This window comes from Chaetura pelagica, unplaced genomic scaffold (genome assembly GCF_000747805.2).
Source record: "Chaetura pelagica isolate M959 unplaced genomic scaffold, ChaPel_1.0 scaffold69, whole genome shotgun sequence".
NCBI classification, from domain to species: Eukaryota; Metazoa; Chordata; class Aves; order Apodiformes; family Apodidae; genus Chaetura; species Chaetura pelagica.
In genome coordinates, this window is record NW_009970724.1 from 6,545,337 (window position 1) to 6,557,150 (window position 11,814).

At 36.9% G+C, this 11,814-nt stretch overlaps 1 protein-coding gene across 1 annotated transcript in view; it reads right to left on the reverse strand.

Moving 5' to 3' along the window:
* The window catches only part of ODF2L (outer dense fiber of sperm tails 2-like), a 29,490-nt gene that overhangs the window by 8,226 nt on the left and 9,450 nt on the right, over positions 1–11,814 (reverse strand). Inside the window, exons 3-8 of the mRNA XM_010006741.1 lie at positions 9,748–9,897; positions 8,161–8,223; positions 7,864–7,935; positions 5,750–5,866; positions 2,567–2,752; positions 931–1,040 (exon numbers count right to left, since the gene is read on the reverse strand). Coding sequence (XP_010005043.1) covers positions 931–1,040; positions 2,567–2,752; positions 5,750–5,866; positions 7,864–7,935; positions 8,161–8,223; positions 9,748–9,897 — 698 coding nt within the window. The remainder of the gene's footprint in view (positions 1–930; positions 1,041–2,566; positions 2,753–5,749; positions 5,867–7,863; positions 7,936–8,160; positions 8,224–9,747; positions 9,898–11,814) is intronic.

Below are 11,814 nucleotides of genomic sequence, written 5' to 3' on the forward strand. Positions count from 1 at the left end.
CTCTTTCCTAGATGCTTCTTCATACACACTAGACCAACAGTGGGCTAGACAGATTTCTGGACTGAACTCTTGTTAGATTTTAAAATATGCTCAAAATATTCTCAGAAATGTCAGATTTTCTGATACAAAATGCTGAAAATATTATTAGAAATGTCAGATTTTCTGAAACAAAGAGTCAGGCAAATCAAATTTGAGCTGTTATGTACCTGAGCACGAATCAAGCTCTTCATTAAGCATTCCATCTTAGACCTAGCATAAGGGCATCTACCAGTTTCTTTTGCTTGTTTCAACTATAGTTCATCTTTCTACCAACGGAAAAGGTAAAAGATTATTTGTCACTGTCTGCCAAAGAAAATGGCATGTCCTTCATGTACATTAAGATTTGACTGCATAGTTTGAATAAGGTTGGACATTTTAATGCGAATTTTCCTTACAAGAATAAACTGCTCAAACGAGTGACTGAGAGGAACTCTTCTCTGCCCTCTAGTGAGGTGAGACATCAGTGGAACTGACATAATTTTGCTGTCACTAGAGCGAATTAGAAACTAGAAGCCTAAGTATGAACTTTCTAACTGCAGTAGACAAAGAAGTTAACACTCAAGCTGTTTAATAAGTTACTAAATAAATGGTTCTGAAGAAGCAGCACAGTAGCTATTAGAAAGTTCAGGCTAACTAGAAGCATGCAGGGGAAAGAACATGTTCCTTACTTGTATGGGGAATGAAGTTTTTTTAAGAGTTGTGAAATGCTAGAGAGAGAAGGCTACAAGTCTTAATTTTTTCTAGTTTCCAACTCTCAATTTCTGATCAGAATTTTAAAATATCAACACCTAAACTTACTTACATTGTCAACCTGAGTAATACACTACTAAATACCAAGACTGTGTGAATACAGAAACAAACAAAAAAAGTTAGATTGACAGCTTAACTTACTTCTTAAGATCTTCTGTTTTAATTTCTAATATTGCATTCCCTTCAACCATTCTATCATGCTGGTTTTTCCAGCCACTGCAAGCTGACAGGATCTCAGACAGTCTGACGTCCTAGAGAATACAGGAATTACAAATGATGCAATACAAGAATGCCACTTAAGAACACCATCCAGTTGTACAAAATTTTCTAAACATAAGAACTATTTAATATAAGATGGTGTAGATCTCCCTAGTACAAAGCAATGCAAATTCTGTCTTGTCTCAAAAAAAATTAAACAAAACTATACATGTTTTAAAAACTTAGGGTCTAACTAGAGACAGAAGACAACTTCAAGGGAGAGACAGAGATAACACTAGTACTGTATATCAATTGTAGAATACAACAATATTTCAAAATTCAAGATTACAACAAAAATACTTGTCTCCCATACATCTCTACTACATATAATATATAGAATGGTCTGGGTTGTAAGGGACCTTAAGGATCATCTAGTTCAAATACCTCTGCATGGGCAGGGACATTTCCCACTAGACCAGGTTGCTCAAGGATGCATACAACCTGCCCTTGGACATTTCCAGGGATGGGGCAGCCACAACCTCCTTGGGCAACCAGCATCTTATCACCCTCACAGGAAAGAGTTTCCTCCTATAAATTGTTATATGTTTATCTATTGCTATATATATTAATTATAGAAATTAATTCTAAAAATTCTGCCAAAACATTTTAAGAATATAAGGTAAGAGCAAGCTAAGAAATGAAAAGTTAAGTTCCTCAAAGAAATAGATATAGTTAACCAACACATGCTCTCTTGAAAGTACACCAAATAATTCATGAGGAAAAAAAAATGAGTGTGACTACAAAACATGAGAAGTTCAGGACTCAGCTGTCATTCCTCTGTACTGCAAAGCATACTTAAAGATCCACTATGTCTTCTCAGAAAGATAAAACAAAAACTATTATTAACCATCTCTTAGTATACTAACTGGAAAAATGTATCTCTCATACTGACATGTCCAAAATTATGATAACATACCTAGGATTAGTATTACTAAATTTCTTATTAGTAAATTTAAATAAGGCAATAAAGATTTTGGCACAGTTCTGATCCACCTGGCTTTTCTGAAAAATCACATGCTGTAGAGATATACAGGGCAAGAATCTGATGAACAATTTAGAGTAGGTTTTGTACATGGATTTTCAAATGTTCAGAGCAAGCAGCTTAGAAACAGAAGATTAAGTATCCATGTGAAAACTCACACACTGATAAGTGAAGAAAGCAAAGATTTCAAACCCCAGTCATGGATTCTCAGCTAGAATATCACACTTCTGAGTTAGTGTATATCAATAAATGTCTAATAGGAACATCAGTAACTGGAAGCCGATCAGACTCTCCTTACTTACTGAAGTTTGAAAGGGTAGAGCCTCATGGCTTAAGACATTAACTGAATTTTAACAAAACAAAGGCAGTAAACGTAGCAATAGTTTGCTTGTCACTTATAGCAACTTACCTGAAGAGCAAAAAATAAAAGATACAAACACAGCACGACCAACTAACTTTTTCTGTTTTCCACAGGTGAAAGTCTCCCAATTGTTCTATTTCAAACAATACAGTATGACATTCCTCACAGTCACTCACTTGTTCTCTTATTCTGGAGGTTAAATTTTCCACAGCTGCTTCAAAGTGTTCAGCTCTTTGCTCCTGGGACCTGATTGCTTTTTTCAGATCAGTCTTCTTCTGCTCACTTGTTTCCCTTAAGTCTAAGATCTGCCGCTTGTATTCACCAGCTTGATGTTTCCACTCTGCTATTTTCTTTTCTAGAGTCTGCAGCATAATTAAACATCAACTCCTCCAATTCTATACTCTATACATAATTTTATGACACAATATAGTCAGGAATACCAATTACATTTATAACCTGTTTCCATAATGTCTTTGTATCTCAAATCTTGTGTTTGATACAAGGAACTAGCCAAGATACATACAGCAGTAGGCAAGAGAAAATACTTGGTGGGAAACTCGTAATAAAGATAATAAACAGAAGGCATGGCACGGAAGCTAAACCTCGGTATGAGGAGGAAAATAAAAGTGGTTTCATCATCTGAAGTGAATGGTTCCTGTAAAGAATATCCCCTTAATGATGCTACTAGTGATATTCACTGATGTCTCTGCTCTGAGTCTATAGTGAGCAAACAAACAACTAGGGCTGGAGAACAGCAAAACTGCATGTGAAATCTGCTTAGGAAAGATAAGAACTTTGATTTGTTTTGGTTTTCTTTAAGTCAAGAAGCTAGGAAATGCCAGGATCTCTTCTTCAAACTATGTATTAAAATATGGTCTGTAATTAGTCAACAACATAGCATTTTCTTGCAAGATCTCTGACTTATATGGCCTTATACGGCATATAATGGCCCCACTCTAATAATGAAACAAAATTGTTTAGTGAAGAAACTATTTTTCTGCAGAGAGCTATAGTTTGTGTTTAATGGATAGTGAAGCAGAAAATGTAAGAAGAAAAGGTTAAGTGCTGCCTTGCCCACAGCAAACAACTGTTAAAATGAAATTAAATCAGGCTATGATAAAGCTTAAACCACAGCTGTAAATCACACATCGTAAGGACAACAAATAACCTTAATTTCCTGAGTGCCTGAATTTGCAGCACTCAAGAAATAAAATACAATTGCATTAAATGTATTTTAATATATTTAATCATACTATCAAGAGTGTAAAATGCAACTGAGAGGTGGGTTCTACAGCTGTCATTATATTATCTTTTCTACTACTGTTAATATTTCTGACTAACTAGATTTTTACATCACTCTGATGAAGTCAGTATAACTACTCCATCCAATCCAGGAAGCTGACCTTTAACTTTATGACTTTTGTATTTTTCATCTACAGACCAACTGTGATTTAAACATGAACGGAGAGATGAGACATAAAAACCCTACATGATGACACACAATATAAGCAATACCTGACTCTGCTTAAAGAAAACTCAGGTGCAATTATTTTTAAGGTACTGCAGCTTATCAAAAGCATGACCCAGCTACCAGAAGACAACTACTTTCATAAAGATAAGTGCAAGTTCCATTCATATCACTTACTGTTCTTCTGCCAAACTACAGCAATGTAAGTAGGTTAGCAGTGACAACTTTAATTGTAAGAATTATTAATGCCTTTGTTTCCCCCATTTGAGTCTATGTCTGACACTTAATTACATTCTATGTGAAGAAGGACAAGAACGACATGCCATATACTTATTGACTATGTTAATGTGCATTGAATTAATGTTAATTCAAGACACTGTTTGTCAGTTGCTATAAAATATGCATATTTTGCATCTGAGAGGCTGTCAGTACAGCTCCTGAGAATAGTCCCAAAACTCTTTCACAATCAATGCAAAATGTATGTAGTTTTCCAAATACAAGATGGTCTCAGGTAGTGAGGTTCATCAAAAAGGAAAAGTACTACATCTAAAAAGGAACTGATAGAAATCCCTAAATGTGAAATAAGCTGTTTTCATATAGATATGCTTATAGAGCACTTAATAAACAAAGATGTAATTTGAGAGGGGGACAGCAGAGGAACACCAATAAATAGAGCAAATAGAAAATCTGATTCTATGTACCGACTTCTTTAACTGTTGGTGTAACTGTTACCCCTGCTGTAACCGCAGGAGGTCACAATCACACTATGAAGCAGTGGTTTGGACATTACTCAGCGGCTGAGGTAAACTTAACTGTGGATTAATTTCATAAGGGTAATGCTAGGCTTTGGCAAGCTTTTGTCCCAATATTAACAAAATCATCACTAGGATTTAAACTAGCAACTGACTGCAGCTCTTCTTGAAAAGCAAACAAAAAAACCAACTTTATAAAGATCAAATAAAAATACAGTTGCGTATCAGGTTACTTAACTTAATTAAAATGTTGTCAGAATTCTACAATTGTACTAGGTAGAATACGAAAGCAATTTTTATTCAGAAGAAATCATGATATATTTATACAGACATAGGCATATGGGACTTTTTCAAATTTAGTTGCTTTAAGTTCCTTAACAACCGCAAATGATATAGTTAATAGGGGATGTCTGCTACTAAAAAAAGTTTGGAAATACACTCTTTTTTAGCCAATACTTTCTTATTCATGCATCTGCTCTTGACAAGTTTCAAATACTGAAACCTGAGGCCATATACAGCTTCAGCCTCTGACAATATCTCTTACCTTCCTTATTCTAAAGCCAGTAACTGATGCAAATGCCCAAATTTCCCTCTTGCTTTTTACAACAGAATATGGAAATAATTTCACCTACCTTTAAAAAACTGAGGCTAAACATTGGTCTTAAGTATTTCTTTTTCAGTCAGCATTAAGAGGTTTACTGATTCCTTCAGCAAATAAAAAGAAATAGATGCTGATATAGCACCCTTATCTTGCAAGAAAAACATCCTGGGGACTTGCCTATCTCCTTCTATTGACTATATGGAGACTGCCTCAGGATCAGTAGCTGTCTTCTTGATAGCAGCTACATGAGTGCAAATGTTTCTATATGTGATTAACTTCACTTCAGCAAGAATTGTTAGTAGTCACAAGTTGAGAAAAGAAGAAAAAAAAACACCTTTCCATAAAGATAGTGCAGTCAGGCAGACTGTGCAAAACATAAATGCCAACGATTTTTACTGTTTGAGATTTTTCTTCTACCAACAGTTTGATTTCAGGTAACACTTTCAGATTAAGCTCTCATACCTAAGTTAGATTCTGACCACAATAAGGGTTTGCTAATTTTTTCAAATAAACTGAAACACAAGTAAAATATGTTGACCTGTATTTTCACTTTTAATTCATCATTTTCCACTTCCTTTCTTTGAATTTGACATTGCAGGTGAGCTTGTACTGCCTTTACTGATCTTGACCGGTGGTCTTCTTTCTGTAAATTGACCTAAAAAAGAGAAAACCAAATCTATAGGCTTATGAAGATAGGCCCTATCATTCTATCTATATTCTTTCTACTTTGCCTTACAGTTTCTAACTGTCATTTGAATGTCCTCAAAAGCTAGAAAATATGCTAGAAAAAATGCTCTACAAGTATATTCATGAGCCGTAATTTGTTACTAATGTTGTTAATGTTAAACAGAAGTCACAAACTTGAAAGAATATATGTATAATTGATGTTTCGTATTTAATCTGACTCCTTAACTAGTATGAACAAGGCCTGGAAGCAAGAACTCAGAAAACCAGGCTGAGCAATAAGGCACCCAGCTAGCAGGTTGACCAAAATTAAGCCACAGTGATCAGCTCTGCCCTGACTAATTAGGCCTGAACTGATCTTCAGTAAACAGCAAAGACCACCAGTTGCTATGGAGAAGGCTCCAGGAGACCTTATATCAGCCTTCCAGTACCTAAAGGGTGCCTACAGGAAAGCTAGAGGGCATGCAGGTACAAGGGCATGCAGGTTGCCCAAGGCAGTTGTGGATGCCTCACCACTGGAAGTGTTCAAGGCCAGGCTGGATGGGGCTCTGAGCAACATGGTCTAGTGGGAGGTGTCCCTGTCCATGCAGGTGGTTTCGAGCTAGATTATCTTCAAGGTCCCTTCCAACCCAAACCATTCTGTGATTTTGTGATTTTATTAGAAGTACTGGTACATTTAATTCAACCTCTAAAATGCATAAGAGACAATTTATGTCACCAGAACTGAGATCAGATGATTATAAGAAATTTCTTGCAACATGATTAATTTGGGTCATTCTAAACAAATGAAGAAATAATTAAAACAGGTAGAAAAATTGGTATTACCAGCACAGACTAGAGGAGCACTGTAATGCACCAGTGTAAGTGTTCATTATAGAAATCAGTAATACTGGCAGACTGAGTTAGGTATTGACAAAAATGCCAGTTATTGGAGATAATATAAGAGAGAACAAGGAGATGGCATAGATAATAATTCATCTCTTCAGATGCTGGACACCCCAAATAGTTTAACATTAGATCTCTAGTCAGGGTACAGAATGCTGCACAGATCCCATCAATGCTGAGGTTTACTGGCATTGTGGTCTTTAGAATCTTTATAGGCTTTTATGTTCAGCACTTCTACTCTCAAGCAAAAGGCTGTTTCTATGAAAATATGCTGTTTCACTCCAAAATAAAGACAACATGCCAACTGCCATGTGTGAAAGTCGACACCCCCACAGGCTCCTCTATTACAACTAGCTGGCTAAGTGTACCCTGCAGCCAAATGGTATGTTCTCTCTGTCAAGCAAAGAAAAATTCTTAAAGAACCATGGCTCTCAATAAACCCCAAGGAGTTTAAAGAGTACACCTTTGTCCCCTTAAAGCTTTAACTAAGCCTACTCTGTCTCTCATAAACACTGAACGACGCTGCGCTGCATACATATGAAGTGCTTTAGGTATAGTAGTACTGTAACACAGATTTACCAGTAAAATAATTTTAAAACTTTTGTAGCACCTTCTTATACAGGACAGACAATTCTTCTCTTCCTATGTCGGTTTGTGCACTGAGCCCCTTTGGTTCAGAGAATGAATGAAGTCAGACCTTGATGATACTAGCTCTGCTGTCAGTACTACCTTTCCCTATTAATTGAGCTCAAAGAGCCATCAAAAGTAACTGTGAACAGCACTTATTTAGTTTATTCTGTAATACTTTAAGTATGTTTTTTCCAGAACTATTGCAAATCTTTAACCAAGAAGCCAAAACCCATTAGTCTAGATGTATGCATCCTGAACTGTGGGACCTTAGTGTTAAGCATAACCTGTATCCTTAACAGGTTTGGATACAGTCTGGATGGTTTAAAGATATTTCTATAGAAAACACCTTTCATAGATCTTTGAAATCATTGCTTGGCTCAAAATTTAAAAGTTGTGAAGAAGAACCTAGTACACAGGGAGAAAATATTCATTCCAACAGATGTGGTCACTTACTTTTTCAAGCTGAAGCCTGGATGAAAGTTCTTTAACATGTTTCTCCCTTTCAAGTATTTTTTTCCTGAGATTCTTCATAGAAAAAAATTAAGAAAGGAATTATTTTGATGGCTGTACACAACAATGCAACAGCAATGCACACTGATGAACATTTAAGACAGAACACTAAGATTCCATTCTGTGATGATAAACCACAAATATTCTCCCACCTTGCCACTGTTACTTGAAACTGTATGATACCATGACATAGCCATTTTCAGATGTACAGAACAGAGACAGAATTTTAAAATTACTTACAGTATTTTGGGTTTCACTTTCACTTAACTTCTGCATCAAAGTGTCAATTTTTTTACTGTTTGACTGCAAAATAGAAGCAGGAAACATTAAAATATTACTTTAGATTATAACTGATTAAGCATTTTTTCAGCGGTTTTGAATGTGGCACATTTAATTTACTACATTTTCAAATTTGGCACATATGAATATAAAAGCTTGCATACTCATGAGCTACTTAAGATTTGGTGGTTTAAACCCGAAAGATTTAATTTATTTTGTGATAAAATTTTGTAGCTGAGGAAAACAAAGGAGGGTCATTCTGTATACAAATTATTTATTTTAGCTAAAAGGACTCTGAATACTATAAATACTTAAGTGTTACATAAACATGCAGTCAAATAGTAAAAGCATTGTACAACTTGTAATATTTTAAAGATTAAGTATTAGAGCCTTTCAGGAACTTCAGTTAGACAGGAGAATGTGAAGACTGAACCAGAAAGCATAGGCTGGGAGATCACAAAAATCAACACGCATTAACTGTTACTACAAGTCCAAAATAACCTATGTGTTGTCTATAATACTGTCAACAAAACTCCTCATTTTAAAATGGCCTGTATTGGGGCTGAGGTAACTTTTCATTTTAAACAAACAGACTTACAGGACTTTCAGACTGTAAATCCTAAACTTTTTAATTTCAGTAACGAGAGGATAAGCCCACTACCTCAACATGGAAACTCTAGTATCAGAAGTTTTACTACAACTCCTGGCAAAGCAGTCATCTTATCCTGGCCTACATATAAATCCTTAGAATATTCTGGAATCTTGTTCCCATATTTATCTGTAAAGTCAGTTCATGGACCCCAGTTTTACACCCAGGTGTCCACCTCTACAGCCACAGCAAACTTACAAACATTGTATTCAGCAATACTCTTATCCTTTCCTGACTACACCAAGTCAGATTTGCTATCAGCAAAATTTTTATATATAAACAGGAATGGTGTTTTGTGACCTCATAGTTACTTATCAGCAAAAATAGAAGTGCTCAGAGACTTCCCAGAATTGAGAAGTGACTGCAAACCTAAATTACTCATACCATCTTTCCACTGTCAAGCAATTGTCTTCCCCACAGAACTTTCTAACAATCAACAAAAAGCCTCATGCTGTAGGACAGCTAGAATTGTCTATTAAAACCTGAAAATCAAGAATATTACCTTTAAAATTAATAAAGTGCAGAAAAAAAACTATCTCTATTAGCTTGCAATAAAAAGGTTAGCTTTGACTTCCTAAGGAAAGCTAATAAAATGAGCAGTGACAAAGCACATTTAATTTTAAAAGAAATCTACATTCTTCACTTCACCAGGTTTCTGTGCAAGTTCCATAAGACACTACTGTTAAACAGGAACTCACTGTGATCCACATCCTGTTTTAACATACATAGCCCACCAAATTCCTTCTGACTTTGCAGGAACTTTCTTACTGCACAGGACATTAAAAAAAAAACACAACTTCCCAATAAGTCTGTGAAAGAAGACAATGAGACTAAATGTTAGTTGAAAAGAAATGTACTTTTGCATGGGTTCTGTATTTATGCCTTACATATTTTCTTACTTGGTATTCTAGACTGTCAGATTCTTTGCTTAGATCAGTAAAGTATTTTCCATCTTGGATGGCTTTTGTACTTCTATGATAAACCTTTTTATAGGGCAGGATCAGTGAACAGTCTTTTCCTGATTCTCCAGGTGGCACATACATTCTTCCCTGAAATGGCATTCATAATTATATAACATTTAGTATCACTCAAAATTAGGACATCGATCTTGCTAATTCAAGGCTATCAACATAAAACAAGTCAACTCTTCAGGAGAAACATATAGAACATTTTAAAGATCAAAGAAATTTCTTATTTATGACTTCCAACAAGGGTAAAAGGCTGCGATATCACAGGATGTACCCTCAAACTGATCCCTTACAGAGCACATCTAACCTGCACGGCACAGGTAAACAGTTTACCTTCAGTGAAGGCGGAGACCAAGCCCTGCGCAGACATTGATACCATACATCACCGCAGAGTTCTTCCAATTTGGAAGCAGCAATGTTTTTCTCTTTTTCCCGTTTGGAAAAGCTCCTTACCTTGCAGGGCTGCACAGGAACATGATGCTTCCTGTGTCATGGCAACTCCAGAGCCAGGTATCAGTGCCTACTACCTAAACACATCCTACTCCCTGCACTTCCTTGGCAAGCACTATGAACCTGATGTCACCTTTGCCCCTTCTCCAGACACCTCTCTCCTGCCTCTACCTACACGCTCCAGCATGACTGATGCCCTTGCCAAGCACAAAGCTATGTTTGCTCCATTCAGTGCTCTGCTGACTACCCATTATTTTTCAGGAGTGGATTGTGTTGCCTTCTCCATCCCCCAGGATCCGCTCCTCCTCCTTTCAGCCTGTGACAGGTGCATCTCCACCAAAAGGATTTGTCAGACTAAGAGTTTACATGCTTACATCCATATCTCCTTGACCTAACTGTGAAAATGAGTAACACAATATGGGAAACTCCCAACAAAAAATTTGCTTCCTCACAGAATCAGAATGTAGACTGTTCTCCTGCCATCTGTTGCCATAAAGCGAATAACTACACTCCAAAAGACTAATGTTGCTTTTTAATATATATATATATAAAATTTATGTGTCATGTTTTACCACAGGCTCTATTTCCTGACAGGCTTCATCTTGTGTAACACAGTGCAGGTCTCTATAGCTTTTTCTTGGTTATGTAATCAAAACTAAGTTCTTGAACTTAATTATTTCCAGTGAAAACAGCAACTTGGAAGATTAAACACCATATTTCATTTATCCCATCTATGTAAGCAGATAAAAATAAGAATGTTTCCCTACGGTGTACCATTTCTTTGTCTAGCACTCTCACTATCCTTTTTTTTTTTTAATTATCACTTACCTCCCATCTGTAACTTGGAAGCATGTTTTGAAATATGTTTTGAATCTTGCTATCAAAGTTAACAGAATGAAAAATGAAGTCAATAGAATTAAAATCAAGCTTAACAGGAACAGAATGAACTTGCCTCAGTAGCATGAGGAAGAAGCAGCCTTTCCTGAAGATCAGGGTCCAACAAAGGAGTGGCACAGTCGTGTACTGGTAAAGATGAGGATGATTGTGATGATAACATTTTGTTTTAATGCTGAATAATGAGACAGTGTAAATTAACATATATACTGGTGTTCTGTGAATCAGTAACTGAAACATTCTGGACATCTCGGGTCATTCCCACTAGAAAACAGAGCGTGCCAGTAAACTCCACTCTCTTCAGAGATTTACCACAGTTAATGCAACGAAAACCTTACCCACAGACACGCGCCTTTTTATCACTCAAGCAGCACTGAATTCATGTATTTGGTGCACAGAAATCAAACCCCGCAACAGCAGGAAACTGAATTCAGCCGAAGGAAGGTCAGGGTAAAAATGGCAGCTGCCATTTCCCACCTGGTGCTCCCGGCCCGGAGGGTGAGGAGCAGCGCACAGGCCACTCAGCAGCAGCCCCCACCCGGGGCCCCGTCCCCTCTCCCCCTGCCAAACGCCCCAGCGCCCTCCCGCCTGCGGCTGCTGCCCCGGAGGGCTCTGGAGGCAGGACCCCCGCTCCGCACCCTCCCCGGGGCGCTG